General features: G+C 45.3%; 1 protein-coding gene across 2 annotated transcripts in view; it reads left to right on the top strand.

Annotated features, from left to right (window-relative positions):
- The window catches only part of SLC30A9 (solute carrier family 30 member 9), a 257,679-nt gene that overhangs the window by 95,528 nt on the left and 139,643 nt on the right, over positions 1–22,508 (top strand). For both annotated transcript variants that reach the window (XM_030191340.1, XM_030191341.1), the window contains exon 8: positions 10,333–10,400. In XM_030191340.1, the coding sequence (XP_030047200.1) occupies positions 10,333–10,400 (68 nt within the window). The remainder of the gene's footprint in view (positions 1–10,332; positions 10,401–22,508) is intronic.

Below are 22,508 nucleotides of genomic sequence, written 5' to 3' on the forward strand. Positions count from 1 at the left end.
TTCCTCATGTGAAAGAAAACAGGGGGATATGTCCCATCCTAGACCTAGACCTGAACAAATATTTGGTCCGAGAAAAGTTCAGGATGGTTTCCCTGGGCACCCTTCTCCCAATGATTCAGGAAAGCGATTGACTGTGCTCTCTGGACTTAAAGGACACGTACACACACTTCCTGATACTTCCTGCTCACCGGAAGGACTTAAAGGACATATACTTCCCGATACTTTCTTTTTGGCTGTGAACACACCACTTCCAGTACCACATGTTGCCCTTTGGCCTCTTGCCAGCACCCAGGGTCTTTACCAAGTCCCTAGCAGTAGTCGCAGCATCGCTAAGCAAGCTGGGGGTGCATGTGTTCCCTTACCTTGACGATTGGCTGGTAAAGAGCACATCAGAGGACAGTGCTCATGAGTCCTTGCAGAGGACTATTTAGGCGCTATAGCTATTAGGGTTCGTTTTAAATTACCCCAAGTCCTATCTTCACCCTGCTCAGCAATTGGAATTCATTGGAGGCCTGCTCAATACAAAGGAAGTTCAAGCTTTTCTCCCAGGACTGAGAGCGGACACTAGCCGCTCTGGCTTCACAGGTTCGATTCTCTCAGCAGGTCATGGCTCAGAAGATGTTCAGGCTGTTAGGCCACATGGCTTCCACAGATTGTGAGTCCCACGGCACGCCTTCACATTAGATCGGCCCAATGGACCCTAGCCTCCCAGTGGTAACAAGCTACGGGAGATCTAGAGGATGTAGTCCTTGTGTCGCCAGACTTTGTTCACTCTCTTCTCTGGTGGACCATTTGATCCAGTTTGACTCTGGGGCTGTCATTCCAAATTCCTCGGCCTCAAAAGGTTCTGATGACTGATATATGTCTCTTGGGTTGGGGAGCTCATATAGATGGGCTTCACACTTGAGGAGCCTGGTCTGTCCAGGAAAGAAGGCCTTCAGATTAACCTTCTGGAGCACTCTAAATTTTTTCAGAGATTGGCTGTCTCACCAAATTGTGCTCATTCAAACAGACAACCAGGTTGCAGTGTGTTACCATCTGGTGTGGGGGCAAGGCCCTAGATCCTGTGTCCTGCTGTACACAGATACCTTCTACACCTCTCTGAGTCTGATCTTAAGACCAACACTGTAAGGGTTCACCTCAGTGCAATTAGTGCTTATCATCAATGTGTAGAGGATAAGCCCATCTGTGGACAGCCTTCAGTTATTCGCTTCATGAAAAGTTTGCTTTTCTCAAAGCCCCCTGTCAAACCTCTGCCTGTGTCATGGGACCTCAATGTTGTTCTCACCCAGCTGATGAAAGCTCCTTTCATGCCATTTACTTCCTGCCATCTGAAGTATTTGACCTGGAAGGTCATTTTCTTGGTGGCTTTTACTTCAGCTCATAGAGTTAGTGAACTTCAGGCTCTAGTAGTGGATGCATCTTATACTAAGTTTCATCACAACAGAGTAGTCCTCTGCATGCACCCTAAGTTCCCACCTAAGGCCGTGTCAGAGTTCCATCTGAACCAGTCGATTGTCTTGCCAACATTCTTTCCATGACCTCATGCCCATCTTGGTGAGAGTATCTTGCACACTTTGGATTGCAAGCGAGCATTGGCCTATAAGGAGGAGCAGACAAGGCCCTACAGACAGTCCGCTCAACTTTTTGTTTCTTTTGATCCCATCAGGATGGGGATCGCCATTGGGAACCGCACAATCTCTAATTGTTTGGCAGATTGCATTTCTTTCAGTTATGCCCATGCTGGGCTGACCCTGGATGGTCATGTCAAGGCTCACAATGTCAGAGCCATGGCTGCGTCTGTAGCCCACTTGCGGTCAGCCTCAATTGAAGAAATGTGCAAGGCTGTGATTTGGTCTTCAGTCCACGCGTTCACATCTAGTTACTGCCTTGAGCAGGATACCTGACGTTGCAGTCGGATCAGGCAGACAGTGTTGCAGAATCTGTTTTTTGTCTAGAATCCAACTCCCCCCGCTAAGCCCATTTTTTTATTCTGCCCCAGGCTATACTCTCACTCAGTTTGTATATAGTTTTAGATTAATCTGAGTTCTGTCCTCGCTATTGCAAGGCCCGTTGACCACTGTTTATGGTTTTTGGTGAGCCTGGATGCTAGGGATCCCCACTTGTGAGAATTAATGGCCTGCTTGTCCTCAGAGAAAGTGAAGATACTTACCTGTAGCAGGTATTCTCCAAGGACAACAGGTCTTATATTCTCACAAACCCTTCCACCTCCCCTAGGAGTTGCCTCCTATTTTCTCTTTCGTATGGTATAATATTCAACTGTGGTAACCGTGCTCTCGTGGCGGGCAGTAAGGGTGGAGCTTGTCTCGTTATCCACAAAGCTCTGTTAAACTTGTTATAAGCTCCGGACTGGGCAACAAGGCACCACATTACCCACTTGTGAGAATATAAGGCCTGCTGTTCTTGGAGATTACCTACTACAGGTAATTATCTTCGCTGTATTGTGCAATTATATAAGTCTGTGAAACATGCTGATCTTGAATGCAGTTTGTAGTTGTGGTCACACCATCATAGAAAAGATGCAGTAGAGGTAATAAAGATATGAAAGTGGTCTTTTGTCCCCTGACTGGAAGGAGAGATTCAAAACTTAGGACTTTTCTGTTTGGAAAAGATATGACTGAGGGAAGATATGTTAAAGGTTTGTGAAATCGTGAAAGGTGTACAACTGGTTCCCAATCTTTTGTGTACAGGGACCCCTTTTCAACAGCCAAAATATTTTAGGCTTTCATATCCTGCCCTCACTAGTCTTTCTTCCCAACCCTAGCCTCTTTCTCTGATTTTTACAGTTCCTTCCCATGTATCTCTTTCCATGTAACTAAACTTTTTCCTACTAGTCCTTTCGCCCACTCTCTCCCTATCAGTCTTTGTCACAACAAGTATCATCAGCTATTTATCAGTTTTCCTCTCTCTTCTACTCCTGCTCAGTAGCAGCCCTACTACTTTCTCAACCCCAGCATTTCATAATCTTATTCTAGCACATCATCATGTCTTTTTGTCTTTCTCTAGCTCTCATTTTATCAGTCTCTCTCTTTTACCCAGTTTGTTTCCACCAGTCTCTCTCTCCCTTGCTGTTTCCTTCCAAAGCAGTCAACTTTGTATCTACAAATCCTGCAGTTGAACTTTCAAAAGGTCTAGTGCCAGCATATCAATTTTGGTACTCACAGGCTTTAAACACAGAGATAGCAACTCAAGGCTATCTCTACTTCTCTTGATGTATATTTGTCCTTCCCTTTCCCTGCTTTGATCCTTATCATCTATCTCTCACCCTTTCTTATAATCCTTGGCAATTTTCTGTCCTTGCAGCTTTCCCCTACCCTAGGCCCATTCCTAGTACCTTGCTTTCTGCTCTGTGTCCTCCCACTCTCACCCCTTCGTGTGTGCCTTTTCAACTGCCATTTCCCCTTTATGTACCTTTTGTGGTCCTTAGTTTTCTGCTCTTCCCTCATGGCCTCATTCAGAGTTCTTCTCTCCTGCTCTGCTTTGCCCTACACTTGGCCTGTTTCTTCTCTTCTCCTTGACCCCTTAAGTACATTTTGTTCTGTCCACTCACCTTTGTATCCTCTTCCCTGGCTATCCTTTCTTCTTCCCATATCCACTTCCCAAGTGCTTCCTCTGATAGTTCCTTATTTGGGGTCTTACCTCGTGCCCCATCTCCCTCTTGGTCCCTTTTGTTCCTCAGGTACCTTCCTACCATTGCTCGTTCTTGAGTGCTGGCCTCCCTTGCACTGTTTCCCCCCCAATATTCAGTCTCTTCCTGAGTCCTTTCTTAACAGCCGTTTTCCCCGCTGTATTTCCTTCTATGATCCTTTGTCTCCTGCTCTTCACCTATGGGGGACTTTTCATTGTTTGCCTTATAATGCTATCTTCCATATCATCATGCTGATCAATCCATAGACTGGTGGGTTGTGTCCATCTACCAGCAGGTGGAGATAGAGAGCAATCCTTTTGCCTCCCTATATGTGGTCATGTGCTGCCGGAAACTCCTCAGTATGTTCTCTATCTCAGCAGGTGGTGGTCACACACAGCAGCAGCTCTGGCTAGGTCTCCAAGCCTAATTTTTAGGTTTTTGTTGAGTACCTGGGGTTGAGGGCTCTTCTTGAGCAAGTGCAAACCTGGTGGTGCCAGGTCCCTCCTTTTCTCCCCCCTCCCGCTGGCTCCGTTAAAAAATAAAATAAAAATTTTGGACGTCCTTAAGGGCGTTTATTTCAACGTTTATTTCAATGTTTATTGCAGCTGCTCACTGGGACTCCAGTTCGTTACAGCTCGGAGCGAGAAGCAGGTAATTTTACCTTTTTATAGCAGGCAGGGGGTTCCCCGTTCGGTCTCCATGTGGCTTATGGCGTCGGAGGGCGAGGGCGCGAGGATTCGCTGCCCGGACCGCGTGGGTGCGTCTAGCGGGGATGCGGGGATTTCAAAACCTGAATCGCCTATGTTAAGCATCAGTTTGGAATCCGGTCAGTGTCCCGGTTCTTCCTCCGGTGCGGCGGTTTTTCCCGCCATAAGCGCCCATCCCCCGCTGCTCGCCCACTCCATGTTGGCCGGCCACTCTGCTCGGACGGCTTCTTCTTGGGCCGCCCTCGAGCTGGGAGACGTTAATACTATGGTCGCCCTTGATTCGGGCGACGGTAAGAAAGCGGCCAAAGTTAAGCACCGTTCTTCCCGCATGGCTCCTTCTCGGAGTTTCGCGCCGGACGCCATTTTGGATGCGCGACACGTTTCTCCCCCGCTCTTGCGAGCGCCGGTTGAGGGTGCGGCTAGGGCCGTGGCCCAAGCTGCAGAAGTGCACAGTTCGGGGGGATTCTCCCCTGAGTTCATTTTGCTGCTGCATCAGGCTTTTCTTATGCAAAACGCTGCCCCTGCCCCCCTGTCTGATAAAGGGGTTGAGGCCTCTGGAAACAAACGCCCTCGGGTGGATTTCCAGGCCCTAGAGGACTCTGTCTCCTCTGATGTAGATGAGGGCAGCGTATCTGAGTTCTCCCAACGGTCCTTTGGGGATTCCTTGGAGGAGACGGATTCCCGCTCGGATGGAGCGGATGACCCCTCTGCAGCGCGGATCTTTCGCTCAGAGGATTTGCCCAACCTGTTAGTGCAGGCCATGAGCATTTTGAAGATTTCCTCTCCGGAGGACGTCTCTCCCTCAGCCTCTGTTGGCTCTGCCATTATGCTGGGGACGAAGCGCCCGCCTAGAACCTTCCACGTGCATGAGGCCATGCGCACCTTGATTTCGGCTCAATGGGATGTCCCAGAAGCGAGCCTCAAAGTGGCTAGGGCTATGTCCCGCCTCTATCCTCTGCCTGAAGGTGAACGGGAGGCCTTTCTTTGGCCTACCGTGGATTCTTTAATCACTGCGGTGACTAAGAAAACGGCGTTGCCGGTGGAAGGTGGCACGGCCCTAAAGGACGCCCAAGACAGAAGATTGGAGGCGGCCTTAAGGTCGTCCTTCGAGGCGGCTGCTTTAAGTTTGCAGGCCTCATTTTGCGGCTTCTATGTGGCCAGGGCGTGCCTGACGATTGTGCAGCGGGCTTCCCCCTCGGATCCTTCCTTGAGGGCTGATTGGCCGGCCCTGGAATCGGGCTTGGCTTATTTGGCAGACTTGCTGCATGATGTCTTGAGAGCCTCAGCTAAAGGTATGGCTCAGACAGTCTCTGCACGGCGGTGGCTTTGGCTGAAGCATTGGTCTGCTGACCACGCCTCTAAGTCTCGCCTGGCTAAGTTGCCTTTTAAAGGCAAGCTGCTTTTTGGGGTCGAGCTGGACAAAATTGTGACCGATCTCGGCACGTCTAAGGGCAAGAGGTTACCAGAGGTCAGGGCTCGGGCCAGTGGTGCTCGCCCCGGTTCCTCCAAAGGACAGTTTCAGGAAGCCCGTCGGTATCGCCCGGGCAAGTCGGGCTCCTCTGCCCCCTCTTCCTTCAAGAGGAACTTCTCCCCCAAGCAGCATTCCTTTCGCAGAGACCGCCGTCCCGGAGGTGCTTCCTCCGGTCCTCCCCCAGGGTCTCGTACCCAATGACGGGGCCCTGGTCCATGGCCCAGTGCAGATTGGAGGACGCCTGTCCTCGTTTCTGGGCGAGTGGACCAGGGTAACTTCAGACGCTTGGGTGCTGGAAGTCATCAGAGACGGCTACAAGCTAGAGTTCTGCCGACCCTTAAGAGACGGGTTTGTGCACTCTCCCTGCAAGTCTCCGGTCAAAGCTGTGGCAGTGCAGCAGACTTTGGACAATCTGATCCGCCTGGGTGCCAGAAGATCAGCTTGGCAAGGGACGTTACTCCATTTACTTTGTGGTACCAAAGAAAGGAGGTTCTGCACGGCCTATCCTCGACCTCAAAGGGGTCAATCGGGCCTTGAAAGTTCGACACTTCCGAATGGAGACTCTCCGCTCTGTTATAGCGGCAGTGAAGTCAGGGGAGTTCCTGGCATCCTTGGGCATCAAGGAAGCTTACCTGCATATTCCCATCTGGCCTCCTCATCAACACTTTCTGCTTTTTGCAGTCCTGGGCCGACACTTCCAGTTCAGAGCCCTCCCGTTCGGGTTGGCTACTGCTCCGCAGACCTCCTCCAAAGTAATGGTGGTCATCGCGGCCTTCCTACGAAAGGAAGGAGTACAAGTCCATCCTTATCTGGACGACTGGTTGATCCGAGCCCCCTCTTATGCAGAGTGCGGCAGAGCTGTAGACCGGGTGGTTGCTCTTCTGAGCTCCCTGGGGTGGATCATCAACTGGGAGAAAAGCCAGCTGCGCCTGGAATATCTGGGAGTTCGTTTCGACACCCAAGTGGGCAGAGTGTTCCTGCCGGACAATCGAATTGTCAAGCTTCAGGCTCAGGTGGACCAGTTCCTAGTAGCCTCTCCTCTTCGGGCTTGGTACTATGTGCAGCTGTTGGGCTCTCTGACGGCCACGATGGAAGTAGTGCCCTGGGCCAGGGCTCATATGAGACCACTACAACTCTCTCTGCTGCAGCGCTGGACTCCAGTGTCGGAGGATTACACTGTGCGCCTTCCCTTGGACCTAGCGGTGCGCAAGGCGCTGAGCTGGTGGCTGAGGACAGACAAGTTGTCCGCAGGGATGCCTCTTTTGACCCCGGAGTGGGTTGTCGTCACGACGGACGCCTCTTTGACGGGCTGGGGAGCCCATTGCTTGGGAAGGACAGCGCAGGGGCTCTGGTCTCCTGCAGAGGCAAAGTGGTCTATCAACCTCCTGGAACTCAGAGCCATTCGGTTGGCGCTTTTGGAGTTTCTCCCGGTACTGGCATTGAAGCCAGTACGGGTCCTGACGGACAATGCCACGGCTGTGGCCTATGTCAATCGCCAGGGAGGTACCAAGAGCGCCCCTCTAGCCAAGGAGGCCATGAATCTATGCCAATGGGTGGAAGCGAACCTGGAACAGCTGTCGGCGGCCCACATTGCTGGAGTCATGAATGTCAAGGCGGACTTTCTCAGTCGCCATACCTTGGATCCCGGAGAGTGGCAGCTATCGGCTCAGGCGTTCTTGGACATCACGAAGCGCTGGGGCCAGCCGAGCCTAGATCTGATGGCGTCATCGGCCAAGTGCCACGCTTTTTCAGCAGAGGACGGGACCCTCGATCTCTGGGAGTAGATGCTCTTCTCCAACAGTGGCCGACACAGGAGCTTCTCTATGTGTTCCTGCCCTGGCCCATGTTGGGCAGGGTGCTAGACCGGGTGGCAAAGCATCCGGGCCGGGTAATCCTGGTGGGTTTCGGACTGGCCCAGACGTCCCTGGTATGCGGACTTGATCAGGCTCTCAGTGGACGGACCTCTGCGACTGCCAGCGGAGCAGGGCCTGTTGCATCAGGGTCCCGTGGTGATGGAGGATCCCTCCCCCTTTGGTCTTACGGCCTGGCTATTGAGCGGCAGCATCTGAGGAAGAAAGGCTTCTCAGACAAGGTCATCGCCACTATGCTGAGAGCGAGGAAGCGCTCTACTTCTACTGCTTACACCAGGGTTTGGCGTACCTTTGCATCGTGGTGTGAGGCAGGCTCCCTTTCTCCCTTCACTGCTCCAATTTCTTCAGTGTTGGCGTTCCTGCAAGAAGATCTGGAGAAAGGCCTGTCGCTCAGTTCCCTTAAAGACCAGGTAGCGGCTCTGGCTTGCTTCAGGGACTGCCTGAAGGGTGCTTCCCTGGCTTCGCAGCCAGATGTGGTGCGCTTTCTCAAGGGAGTTAATCACCTGCGCCCTCCTCTGCACTCAGTGGTACCTGCGTGGAATCTCTATCTGGTGCTAAGAGCCTTGCAGAAGCCGCCTTTTGAACCCTTGTCGAGGGCATCTCTGAAAGACCTGACGTTGAAAGCAGTCTTTTTGGTGGCTATCACTTCAGCCAGAAGAGTTTCCGAGCTCCAGGCGCTATCATGTCGAGAGCCATTTCTGCAGTTCACTGAGGCAGGAGTGTCTATTCGCACAGTGCCTTCCTTCCTGCCCAAGATTGTTTCTCGCTTCCATGTGAATCAGCAGCTCTGTCTCCCATCCTTTCGTAGGGAGGACTACCCAGAGGAGTACTCTGCTCTCAAATATCTAGATGTGAGACGAGTCATCATCAGATACTTGGAAGTGACCAATGATTTCCGGAAGTCGGATCATCTGTTTGTCCTGTTTGCAGGTCCTCGTAAGGGTCTGCAGGCTGCTAAGCCTACAGTGGCAAGATGGGTCAAGGAAGCCATTGCTGCGGCTTATGTGGCCGGGGGGAAGGTGCCGCCTATCCGGCTGAAGGCTCACTCCACTAGAGCTCAGGCGGCCTCGATGGCGGAGGCCGGGTCCGTCTCCTTGGAAGAGATTTGCAAGGCGGCAACTTGGGCATCGGCTCATACCTTCTCCAGGCATTACCGCTTGACTGTGGCTGCTCGGGCAGAGGCCCGGTTTGGAGCTTCAGTGTTGCGGTTAGGGATTTCTATGTCCTGCCCTGGGTGAGTACTGCTTCGGTACATCCCACCAGTCTATGGATTGATCAGCATGATGATATGGAAGGTAAAATTATGTATCATACCTGATAAGTTTCTTTCCATTAATCATAGCTGATCAATCCATAGCCCCTCCCAGATATCTGTACTGTTTTTATTCTGGTTGCATTTCAGGTTCAAGTTTAGTCTTCAGTTCCTGTTCAGGAGGACTTCGTGTTCAAGTTTTTTCAATTGGATTCTTCAGGAGTTGAGACGATTTTGTGTTACAGTGAGCTGCTGCATTCCTCTCCCCTCCGTTTTATGGGGCTGGATTGAGACCTAAATTCTGCCAGCGCTCCCTCCCGCTTCATGCGGCTGTAGGGCAGCTTTGTACCCCTTCCGCTTTGGCGGTGTTAGGGTCAGTCAGCTCCTCCCGCGGTTGCGGTTGCAGGATAAGCCAGATCCCCCCGCATCGGTGGGTGTGGTGTCCCTCCCCCGCTCTGCGGGGATGAGCTGGACGGATTCCCCTCCCCCACTTGTGTGGGGATGAGCTGGGTTAATTCTCCTCCCCCGTTTCGGCGGTGGTGAGCTGGGCAGAGTGTCCCTTTGTGGGTGTAATTCTCTAAGTGCTGAGTCCTGCGGATGGAGCTTTGATATCGACATACTGAGGAGTTTCCGGCAGCACATGACCACATATAGGGAGGCAAAAGGATTGCTCTCTATCTCCACCTGCTGGTAGATGGACACAACCCACCAGTCTATGGATTGATCAGCTATGATTAATGGAAAGAAAATTATCAGGTATGATACATAATTTTACCTTTTTGCTAACACAATCCATGGAGTCTATGTATAACACCCAAAATTGGACTCCAATATTTGGGCATCAATTCAAGATGTGCGCCCAATTAAATTGGCTAATGATCCAATTAATGCCAGTAATTGAGTACTAATTGGCACCAATTTGAATTTGTGTGCACATCTTGCTGCATGCTATTCTATAACAATGTACACTCAAATCCCATAGTATGCAACCCAAAAAGGGGGTATGGCCATGAGAGGTGCATTGGCAGTTCAAGGGTGTTCCTAAAATTTTGTGCTCAGTGTTATAAAATATCGGGGATTTGCACCCAAATTGGGCACCAGAAATTACACCTCGTTTCAGCAGGCATAAGTCCTGGTGCCCAAATTCGGGTGACGAGATCAGCACTCAATACTATTCTGTAATGGGCACTCAAAGATGAGTGCCCATTATAGAACAACATTAAATGCTGATTTTTTGTGTGCCATTTATTGAATCTAGTCCTATATATCTCTTCAGTTTACCAGAATATTTTTGCTTGATCCTTTAGAAGACCAGGTGTGTAAAATTGAGTATTTGTTCATATAAATATTTGTGGTGCTTCTTTTTCCTCTTTTCTTTGTAGCCCCGCTCTAGCACATCAGCAATGTTCCTGAAAGGTCCAGGGAAGGTTGTGATGGTTGCTATTTGTATGTAAGTTTTGGCAAAATCTCTTTTGCAAAACATTTTGACATTTTAAATTAACTAGAGATGATATAATAATTTCAGCACACATTAATCTTGCAGGAACCTGTAACAACCGATTTTTGTACAAAATGTTGCAGCACTATCTACAGCAATTGCAGTGAGAATAGATCATTTTGAATTTGCTGTTGAAGGCAGTTTCAGGTATTAGAAGAAAGCTGTATCCTCTGTGTTCTTACAGTATTTCAAAAGTAGGCACCATAGGTGGAAAAACTCAAGCTCTGTATATTTATTCTTAAGCTATATCTCTGAGAGCTGGGAGCAGCCGTATTTGGAATATTATGACCCATTATCTTACATGGCAATGGAACTGATTATTTTGTCCTTCCATATGCAAATAATTTGTGACTCTTACTGATAAGGCTGCTGTAAAGTTAATTCTGTTTGTAAAATATACTTCTGCAATACTTCATAGTGCACAGAAAGTATGGCTTTCTTTTTAAGTATTAATGGGAATACGTCAATCATCTTGAATGTAACATTAGAATGTTAAATGATGCCATCTCTGATTTTCTTAAAACATCAGTGAGGCTGCACCAAGACATACATTGAAGATGGTAAGTTGGCATATTTTTAAACAAATTGTATATTTGGTGGACTTTACATCATGGTGGAAGGAAGCAGACTTGTTAGACTGTTGAATAATCTCTGGTGCTCACTGCTGCTGTGTAGGATACCCCACTTCTGAATGTAATGGGTTGTTAGTGCACTGGCATATGCATTATAATAGATTTATACATGACTTGATTGCCAATGATATAGGTCACTCAGTAAATATTCTACTTTGGAAGCTAGAATCCAAATTCATACACCAGGGTGAGAATGAAAACAGAAATTGGTGATCATAGCAGAATACCAGTGTTACATTTTTTTTTAAATTTAATTCTGGCATTTATAATTCACTTAACTATCAAGTTCAAGATGGAGGACAATCGCATATTATATGCAGGTACATTCCCTGTCTCTAGAAGGCTCACCATCTTGGTTTTTGAACCTGAGGCAATGGAGGGTTAAGTGATTTGCCCAGGGTCAAGGAGCTGCAGAGGGAATCGAACCCAGGATCAAAGCCCACTGCACTAACCGTTAGGCCACTCCTCTACTCCATTTTACTACATTTTCAAAGATTTACTGGGTGAATAGCAATTTATGCATGCAAATTAACTATGTGAAGTTGTCCTCTCCATAATACATGTACCACCTTCTGCATTTAGAGGAAGCCCTTTTGAGTGAAAGGGGGATAGGTTGTGAGGAGGAGAATGAACATATTACATTTTTAGATCTATGTATGTGTTTTTTTTTTTTCCCTTAAAAACAAATACCGATATCTGGTTTCAGAATGGAAGTGTTACATGTATTTTTGGTTTGAAAATAAATGTAAAATCCACAGTTTGAATGCAGTGGACTTGAAAATTGCCCCCTTTGAATTTTGACACTGAGGACCAGATGCACTAAACTTAATGAGCCGGCAAAATGGTTTTTAAACTGGCTCTAGCCAGTTTAGTGCACAAGTAGTAAACCGGGACATGCACAAAAGTGTTCTACGAGCCATTTTCCTGTCATGGTAGTAGCTAACGAAAACGGAATTCAAATGAGCTAATTTTTATTATAATGTGAATGTGTGATGCACTACCGTTTCCGACCCCATGCACAAAAGCAGTCCCTACCTTTACCGTGGAAATTTTAACGTGAGGTGTGGACCTGCTGGTTCTTCATTATTGCAAGTAGGAGAAGGGGAGAAACAAGGCAGGGAAGATGGAGCACAAAAAAAAAAAATAGTATAACTGCTGACATGCAGCTTCTTTGTGTGTATGAATTCCGTGCCACATATGTTTCTTTTTCAAATTACATTTACTGGCAAGAAATTGGGGGTGGGGAGTACTGAAATGTAAAGCATAAAAGTAATGGTGACTTACCAAAAATGCAAGTAAGTTAAGGGTCCATCAAAGAAACGGTGTCTATGGGACACCCCCAGCTGTTCCTGCTGCTTCCTTCTATTGGCCGGCTGACATCCTAGATCGCCCATCTCCCTGAAGATGGACTCTCATTGGCTGGCTGCTGTCCCAACTTCTCCTCCTGCAGGGCTTCCCTGATGACATCACTTTAGAGCTGTGAACTGATTGAATCCGAACTTCCTGGTGTCCCCCTCCACAGAGAGGGGCTAAACCAATTGGACAGCATCAGCCTGGGATGTCCTGCCCACTCATTACTGGAGGGGGACACCAGGAAGTTTGGATCCAATCAGTTCACAGCTCTAAAGTGATGTCATCAGGGAAGTCCTATGGGGGGGAGGAGTTGGGACAGCAGCCAGCTAATGAGAGTCCATCTTCATGTAGATGGGCGTTCTAGGATGTCAGCCAACCAATAGAAGGAAGCAGCAGGAACAGCTGGGGGTGGAATCAAGCCCTGATGCTGCTGATTCCTCACAGAAGAGCGGAGAGCAGCAGAGGGAGGTTTTTCTCACTTTTTCCCAGCAGCCGGAGGCAGGGAGCTGCAATACAGGTATGCCCATCCCAAAAAAAAGCGCTTTTGTGTCTACCAAACAAAAAAAGGGTAAATCTACTGCTATCATAAACGCAGCTTGTCTGTGTGTTTGAGAGCTGTCTGTAGCAGATTGACTGTTCTGCTCATGCTCAGCAGGGCCGCCGAGAGAGGGGGGGGGCAGGGGGGACAAACTTTCCTGGGCTGGCGCCGGGGTCAGGCCACCGGTGTTGCAGTTCCCGGTCTCACCTGCCTGCCTCCTCGGCTCCGGGCCCCCTGCATTCGAAGCGGCAGTCACAGATCGCCTCCCTTTGGGCCTTCCCTCCCTGTGTCCCGCCCTTGCGGAAACCGGAAGTTACATCAGACGAGGGCGGGACACAGGGAGGGAATGCCAGAAGAGAGGCGATCTGCGACTGCCACTTTGAATGCAGGGTCCCGGAGCCAGGCAGGTGAGACCACGGACTGCAGCGACGGGGGGCGGCAACTGCGGGGGGAGCGATGGGGGGGCGGCAGCGGCAGGGGGGGTGGCGGAGGTGGGGCAGCCTTGCCCCGGGCCCGGCCTAGTCTCTCAGCGGTCCTGATGCTCAGCACACTGACTTGTTTCCCCCATATTGCATGCAAATGAGCTGGGTCGCAAAAGCAACGAGCAGCTCATTTGCATGCGATTTTCTTAGTGAATCCCTCTGTGTTTCTAAATCGGTAAATTTTTACCGATTTGGAAATGCATACTGATCCTTAACGGGACCTTTGTGCATCTGGCTCTAGTGTTCATATTTTGCCTATGTCAGAATATACAATGACAGTTGCGTTCAGCCCTTTCACTGCCTGTGATAGACTGCAGCTTAAAGCAGAGTATATAACATCACTGTGAATACTCACTGTGAATCGTTTTAATACAAATTCAAACTAAAGAAAATGACTTGTTAAATGTGCTAGACAAGAATCTCTGCCTTGCAGTGTTGGGAGTCTGTTCTCTACCAGCTCTGTATACAAGAGGAACTGAGAGATCTCAGCACCAAGCTGAGAGAGTGGATGCTGCAAATACTTTTAAACTGTTAAAAACTTTGTGATGGGGCAAGATGGCGACGGAGAGGAAGTTCTGAGGAACGCTCCAGACCACGTACCCTATAAATCCTCAAAAATGGGTTTTGTCTTCTTACTTTATTATGCCTAAAAGGAGGGGAAGGCAGAGAACCGGACCCGCGGTTTCTGCCTCGCCGGTACCTGGCGCTCTGGAACATTTCCTGGTTCCGGGAGTGAAGTCGGGAGCGGGAGCTCTGCAGACGGAGAGTGCGGGGAGAGGAGAGCCGCATCCCCGTCAAGAGTTGGACACCACGTTAAGCCCCGAACGGAGAATGGCTCCTCCCATGCCGGCAGACACGCCGAGAAGGGACCTGGAAGCCCCAAGTTCCCAAGCGGCGATAGGGTCTCCCGGAACGGGACCCAACCCGGAAGTAAGTCTGCCGATGGAAACTGCACAGTTTGTGCAGGAATTGACTGGAGGAGATGCCTTGGCCGAGGATCAACGGACGAGGAAAGCAGGCTTAACAGAGGGAATTTCTCAAATGGATTTACCAAGTAAGCCAGATAATATCACTTTAGAAGTTATATGGGAAGCTCTGAAGAGCCTGGAACATTCTTTATCCCACAGAATTTCTTCTATATATGAACAATCTCAGATCTCTTTAAATAAAGTACCAGTATTGGAAACAAAAATCCAAACTTTGGAAACTTTAATGGAAAACAATTCAAAGGAAACACAGACTATCCAACAAATTCAAGCTAACCTGATAAAAGAAAACTCATATCTCCAGAATAAGATAGAAAATTTGGAAAATGCTCAGCGAGCTAAAATGCTAAGACTGATAAATTTTCCAAAGCAACCTATGATTGCACCTGCAATAACTTTCAAAAAATATATGACTGAAGTTTTGGAAATACCAGAAAAAGCATACCCCCCAATATCTAAAATTTATTATTTACTACCTTATAAGAAAAGAGAACAAGTACAAGTGGAGGGTCAAAGACCTGAAACATCCTTTGATGTTTTGGATTTGAACTTAACGCAAACGTTGGAAGATGATAATATAGGTTTAGTACCAATGACTTTAATTGTTTCCTTTGTGCTACAACCGGACAGAGGTTGGATCCTTAAACAGTTTTTTCCTCGTCGAGATCATCTTTTTATGAACTATAAGATAAGAATGTTTCCGGATGTTTCTAAGGCAACCCAAAGAAGGCGTAAAGAATTTCTTAAGTTACGCTCTAAGGCTTCTCAACTAGGCGCACTTTATTGGTTAAATTTTCCATGTAAATGTGTGCTCAAATTGAATACCATTAAATATGTTTTCTTTGATCCAACACAACTTAATTCTTTTTTGGACTCTAAAATAGCCTTGTTGCCCTCAGTCTAGTCAAGACCAATAATAACATCTACTCCATGAAGTAATTAGAAACTCCTGGAACTTCCTCTTTTGTCCCTATTTCAAGTTAAATTTTTTCAATTATAATGTTCATTATAATTAAATGATGAGACAGGCCCCCATTGTAGTAGACTATAGATGGCTAAATGTAGAATTTTTTACGCTCTATATTGTAAAATTGAAATATTAATCTTGATTTCCTTATTGACATACAGATAACAATGTAGGATGTAAATTGTGATGTTAAGTCTTCTAACTGTGATGTTAAGTCTTCTAACTTTTGGAAATCATCTTTTCTGAGTCAAGATGTATCTTGAAATTATTGTAAAATTAAAAAAAAAACAACTTTGTGATATTACAGTAGCTTGAAGAGGGGGAGGGGGCATGCAACAAGGTACAGCAAGTAAGCTTACAGTTCTTAGAAAAAACATTTATGCAGACAGATTCTCTCTACCCCACTGGAGAGAGAAGCATGTCATCTACAACCCAGGGACAAGGGCCAGTCAGTAGGAAAAGTCCCATAAGACACAGGGAACAGGGACATGTGCTCAGGAAGAGCCTAAACCAAAGAGTAAGGTGGGTTGTCTCTTCCAAAAGACACAAGGTATAAAACAACATATCTCATATAAAAAATTAAATAGTGAACAAATTTTTAAGCATTTATATTCACATGCCCTTCAAAACTTTTGAACTGTTGACTTTGGATACATGGAGGCATATTTTCAAAGTGCTTCGATGTACAAAGTTACATAGCATCCTATAGAACTTTGTAAGTCTTAAGTGAAACTCATTTGAAAATGAGCCCCTTCCTTTTTATCCCTACCTGCATTTTACTGTGGATTTTTATTACAATATAAAATCTAATATAAATTTTGTTTTTTATTGTTTTGTTTCTAATTTGTTCACAATTATATGGAATTTTTAACTTTTTATATTGTTTTATATATAATTTCTTCGTGTTTCAAGGTTGTTATGTAATTTTATATTTTGCATTTATATGTTTTTATACCGTTCATATGTATTTCTTAGACTCCCGAGGCAGGCGCCCACACACTGAAACCCATCCGCTGTGTTGAGTCTTTGAGTGTATTTCCAATAAATATCATGCATAAGAATCATCTTGTCTCCATTGTGTCTTTTGAAAGAGCCAACCTACACTACTCTTTGGTTTCTGCCCACTACGGTTGTAGGGATTGAGCATTTCTCCACGTCTTGTGGTGGTTCTGTTCTCAGAAATAGCCTATCACAGAGCATTGCAGGAAAACAAAGATTTGTAGTCCAAAGGCACTTCCTGCTTCTCTTAAGGGCACAAGCACTGTAAACTGGTACAGGCAATGCAATCTGATATAAACAATGTCCAACATATTCCTATAGACAGGCAACATGTCTCCTTGCAAATGGAGGAAGAACACTGTCCGTCTGGTATCGGTTGATACCATTATCTAAATTTTCCAAACTTATCAGTACCAGAAAGTCCATAAAGTTCTTGAAGGTTGACAATCCAGGCTTGTTTCCAGTTCACTGTTGCCGTGGCGGCTTCTCACTTGTAGTCTCACAGGAGCTGAAAGAGACAACATAAACCCCAAACATAAAAGAGAGAAAAAGCCTTTGAGTCTCTGGAGTGGATTACGGTCCACGGTGTCCTCATGAGGTAAAAGAAATATCTCTTTGGTGACTTGTCTGATGAAGGTCTTCAGCATCCCTTGATTCTCATGAATTCCTGCATGTGGACTTTCCCATCCTCACTTGGAAAGGTTTTGGTGATGAGCCCCAACTGGTGCACTGTGCTTGGCTGTATTTTTGGTGTGGATCACTGGCTCAGTTATGGCTCTGCTGAAGAAGTTCCCTGTCTTCCAGGGAAGTCTTGTAGTTTCTAGGTGGTGCCAAGTTGTCACTGATGATCTGTAGTTCTGTATCTCTGATGGCATTTTGGTGGTAGTGTCTGGTTTTTCATCAACTGATTGATGAGGTGAAGGTGTAATGTTGGTGGTTAGAATTGTCATTCCTGGATGGATCTCTGCGTTGGAGGCAGGTTTTGTAAGATCAGAGGAGTTCTCCGTCACTGGAGATGTATGGTCAGGTTTTAGAAGAAGAAAGTCTGGTCCTGAGAACCATGTGGTTTCTATTAGATGAGATGCTGGCACAACTCTGGTGGCACAATCTGCTGGATTTTGGTCAGTCGGCATGTAACGCCACCATTCTGGCCATGTTGACTTTCGTATATGCTCAACTCTGTTGCTGACGTACACGTAAAATCTCCTGGTTTGGTTGTAGATGTAGCCCAGGATAACTTTACTGTCAGTGTGTAAAAATTAATGTCTATTTCAATGTCCATTTCATTTAGTATCATTTCTGCTATCTCCACTGCCAGCGCTGCTCCACACAGCTCTTAAGGGTGGAATGGTATTATTGGGTTGTGGTGCTAACTTGGCTTTATCAAAGATAAATCCCACATGATATCACGTAACCCTCAAATAGGTCACCACCGCTATGACTTTTTTGGAAGTGTCTGAGAAGATGCAGATCCCTTTATGACAGACAGTAGTGAGAGCTGCAGGATTGTAAGTGTGTGAGATGTGCAGTTCTAGAATCTTTAAAAAATCTTTTCATTCTCCCATTCTTGTCGCATCTCTGGTGATAGTAAAGCATCCCACTCATCAGCGCTTTGGGAAAGTTCTCTCAGTAGGGATCTCCCTTGGATGGTGACTGGAGCCGCAAACTCCAGTGGATCATACAGCCAATTGACTTGTGGACAAGACACCTCAGTGTGGATATGGTTTCTTTTGGGTGGAGATTTGAAAAGTAGATTCCAGGCCCATGTTTCTCAGATCTGAAAAACAGGTTTCTTTGTTCTCAGACAACTATGATCTATCCGCCAATATTTTGATCTTGACTCCTTTCATGCCCTTATCCTGTCACTACTCACTAGCCGGCTTGAATATCATCTGTCTTGGCTTCAGTCGTTCACTCTTGGAAAAGCTTCAGTCTCTCTAAAATACTGCTTTGAGACTTGTCTGTCACGCTTGTCGCCATGATCATATTTCTCCTTTATTAAGATCTCATCACTGGCTCCTCATTGAGCAGCATATCAGTTTCAAACTCCTTATACTCACTTTTAAAGCTTTCAGCACTGGCTTACCATGCTACCTTTCTTCTCTCGACATGCCATACTCCCCCTGTCACACCCTGTGCTCTCTAAACAACCATGGACTTGTCCTTTCCGGTTCTAGGTATGCCACTCTGGAATCTACCAGACATCAAGCATTTTTCTTTGCAGCTCCAGCCCTCTGGAACTCCCTGCCTCTCACTATTTGCTCTGAATTATCCCTGAAAAATTTCAAGACTTTGGTTAAAACATGGCTCTTCCAACAAACCTTTCCATCATGATCACCATACTAGGTGGTGTCAGTTTTTTGCAGTTTTGGAGTAGCCCTCTCCCTCTTGTTTCCTCCCTCTATTCCCTCCCTTCTGTTGTTGTAATGTCACTTAGTATTGTCATGTGTGAGAGGTTTCCCTTGTTCTTTCCTATTGACTGTTGTAGTTTCTTTCTTTACTTTGACTACTGTTTTTATGAGTATTGTACACTGCTTTGACCTGCTTGTTAGCTAAGGTGGTATAGCAAGTATTTATAAATAAATAAAAATGTCTCTGTTTAGATCCCAGTGTAATCCAATGCTTCTCTGGAGCAGAGGGATATCTACTGTTAGATCTAAATCCTTTGGCATGATCCTCTGCAGGAAATGTTCTCATTACTTCTGGATTGTTGGAGGTGATTTTATAAAGTCTCAGATTTGCCTCTGCCAGCATTGCTTGTGTTCTCCTTAGCAAATCAGTGGCTTCTTCAGCAGTAGGTAAAGACTTAAAACCATCGTCAACGTAAAAGTCTTTTTTTTTAAATTGCATTTATCAATATAACAAGCATGCTTTATTGTATAATTTGAAATAGATTAGAAAAGCAATACACCAACATCAACTACAATTAAGGAAAATTACCTATATTTAGTCCACAATTATAGAGGGATCAAATCGGGTAATTAAACAAATATGGATAAATTTCAACATAAAGGTAGCAAGCAAGCAAAAGTAGAGGCTGACCAAAAGACAAATCCAACACTGGAGATAGTGTTAGGAAATTCTTTATTACTGCTGATACAAAAGGACCTGACACAGTCCGTGTTTCGGCGTCACAAAGCGCCTACATCAGGGGTCTTGTTAGTATTCCAAGAAATGTTCTGTGTACCCAAAACTGCTCAGAGGTATCAGCTCAAAGAAATATAGTGCAAACAAAACAGCCGAAGGTATGTGCTCGAGCATGAAACCAACTTTGTTTTCCCTGGTGGGGTCTGCTCATTATGTGAAAAATAAAGGTAGCGCATGAGCTAGACAGAAACCTGCAGCTGAACGTGCTTCTTTAAGGCACAGAATCAGAACCTACTAATACTAATTCCTACTCTAGCCACAAGAAATTCAACCAGTTGTTTGGGCTCAAAGAAAAGAAAATTCTTAGACTGATAAAGAGCTAAACATTTTACAGGAAATTTCAAAACAAATGTAACACTTAACTCAAGAACCCTTGGCCTAATGGTCAAAAATTCTGCGCTTCTGTGTCACCTGAGACAACTCAGGAAATATATGAATATTTGAGCCCAAAAACTGTTCATTAAGATGTTGGAAATACAATTTCAAAACATAATCTCTATCATGCTCCAAGGCAAAAGTCACTAGGAGAGTTGTTCTTGCTGTTAAAACCTCCATGGGACTTTCCAAAAACGCTGTTAAAAATTCCGGGCCATCTCTCTTAATCTCTGCTGGAGTGGAACTTCCTGGTGGTGCTCCTAAAGTCAAATACTGAGTTCTCACAATAGGAGGATTATTCACCGGTGGCATTAACAAAGTCTCACAAAAATACTTCTGCACCATTTCTAATGGAGAAATAATTGGAGATCTGCAAAAATAAAAAAATCTCAGATTGTTCTTCCTCAAAGTGCATGGGCTGTGTCGACATTAGATCATGGCAGCCGCTAGCACCTCTTAGTAAACAGGGGGTGGGGGGGTAAAGCAGTTATGATTCCTTTGATCGCTCCCTGTTGGATGGCTGTGGTAATTCTAGAGCTAATATATGCCGACGAGTGCTGACCTCCCGGGATGCGTGCATTTATCAGGAGTTCGCCTTTGCTTTTTAAGTGTTTTCCTGCTGCACTTAATTAGAAGTATGGTTACAAGTACCTGTTTGACAATTTCAATAGTTTTTATATGCAAGTGAAAAATTTATAAAAAGAAAATGTTTAGTGCGCAGACATGATTTTTTTGTGAAGAGAGCATAAAAAAGTCTACACTATTAAGGAGGTTTTTTGATCAATGAGTGAGGCTATCATTTTTAATGTAAGGAGAGGTTACTTTTATTGTTTCAAAGATGAGAATTCAAATAGTAACTTTAGAAGCCCACCAAAATCTGTGATTGAGGAAGAAAAGCAGTCCTTAAGGTACTAAGGGGGAGGGGGTCCTTTTTAGCATGTGCTAAATGCTAGAGACACCCATAATAGCATTCAATGCATGCTTATTTTTATCACATGCTAAAAACGCTAGTGCATTTTTGTAAAAGGGGACCCTAAGGAAATATATTAGTTTAGCATTTAATTAATAATTTAAAAAGGAAGTAATGATAAAATTAGAAAAAAAAACTAAAAATACTTGCAAACATTAGAAGTTTACATAATGCATTGATATTGTTTAAAAATATTGTCTTGAAAGTCTAGATTAAATGTATTCCATGGAATAGAAAATATTGAAAAAAGGTCAGACAACTCACCATGGTTAAAAGGTCACACGAAAGAGGCTATTTTAAAACCAGCAAGACATCTTTCAAAAAATGGAAAGTAGATTCTAATGAAGAAAACAGGGAAAAAAGCATATGCACTGATAAGTTATATGTAAAGTTTCAAAGATGGTGAAATAATGGTGAAAATGTTTTTTTAAATAACATTAGAAGCAGGACGCCTGTGAGGGGAGATGAGGCCATAGCAGAAAAAATAAATTCATTTTTTGTTTCGGTATTTCTCAGAGGACAAGCAGCATAATGTCTACACACTGATGGGTGATGACATCTGACAGAGGCCTGCGCAAACCTGCTACAACCCCAAACTAATCTCCAAGAAGATTGCCTCTTCCTTTAAAACACCTAGGGAAAACCTATTGCAAAAAAAGAAAAGAAAACCATGGAGAGAGTCCCCCTTGTAGTGACATACAATCTAGAGCTGGAAAAATTAAGAATCATCATAAAAGATCTACAGCCACTACCTCAGAAGGATAAATTAGTGAGGTATTCCCAGCTCCAAAACTACTGGTATTTCAACAACCAACTAATCTGAAGCAGAAATTAGTGAAAAGCAAACTTCCAGTAGAAGCTCAAAAAGAAGAGAATGACACATGTCCCTGCAATATAGCAAGCTGCAAACTGTACCAACACATATCACAGGATCCCACAGGTACATGGGAAAAGCATTCAACATTTGCTGTTCTCCAAATGTATATATCATTCAAGGATGTTATGCTGGGGAGACAGGAATGATGCTTAAGACAAGAATCAACTTATACAAGTACCTCATTAAACACCAGAAAACTAACCAGGGTGACACCTCCATGGGAGAGTTCTTTGCAAGACCAGAGCTCTACATTAATGATTTTATAGTCAAAATACTGAAAGGAAATTTTAAAACAATCCAAGAATGTAACGACCTTTGAAGTTAAAATGATGAGGTATTCTGACACTCACCAAATATGACCTAACAAAGATCAGGTTTTCATATGACATCACAACCCCCCTCCCCGACCACCTTTCTCTGTGAGAGTGTCATTGGAGTGCTTTTTAAGTTTCATTTATATATTCTGATATTTGTCACCTTTTACTCATTTATGACCTGAAGAAGAAGGTATTGCTTTCGAAAACTAGTCAAAAAAACATACTGTCAGTCTAATAAATAAAAGTTATCTTATTTTTTTTTGTTTTGTTTTATTTCTATTCATTACCTGATGAAACTAAGTTATGGTAGAGGAGACAGTCTAGCTCATTTTCGAAAGTGATCGCCGGCCATCTTCCGACACAAATCGAGAGATGGCCGGCGATCTCCTGAACCCGGCCAAATCGGTATAATCGAAA

The sequence above is a fragment of the Microcaecilia unicolor genome, chromosome 2, assembly GCF_901765095.1.
Source record: "Microcaecilia unicolor chromosome 2, aMicUni1.1, whole genome shotgun sequence".
NCBI classification, from domain to species: Eukaryota; Metazoa; Chordata; class Amphibia; order Gymnophiona; family Siphonopidae; genus Microcaecilia; species Microcaecilia unicolor.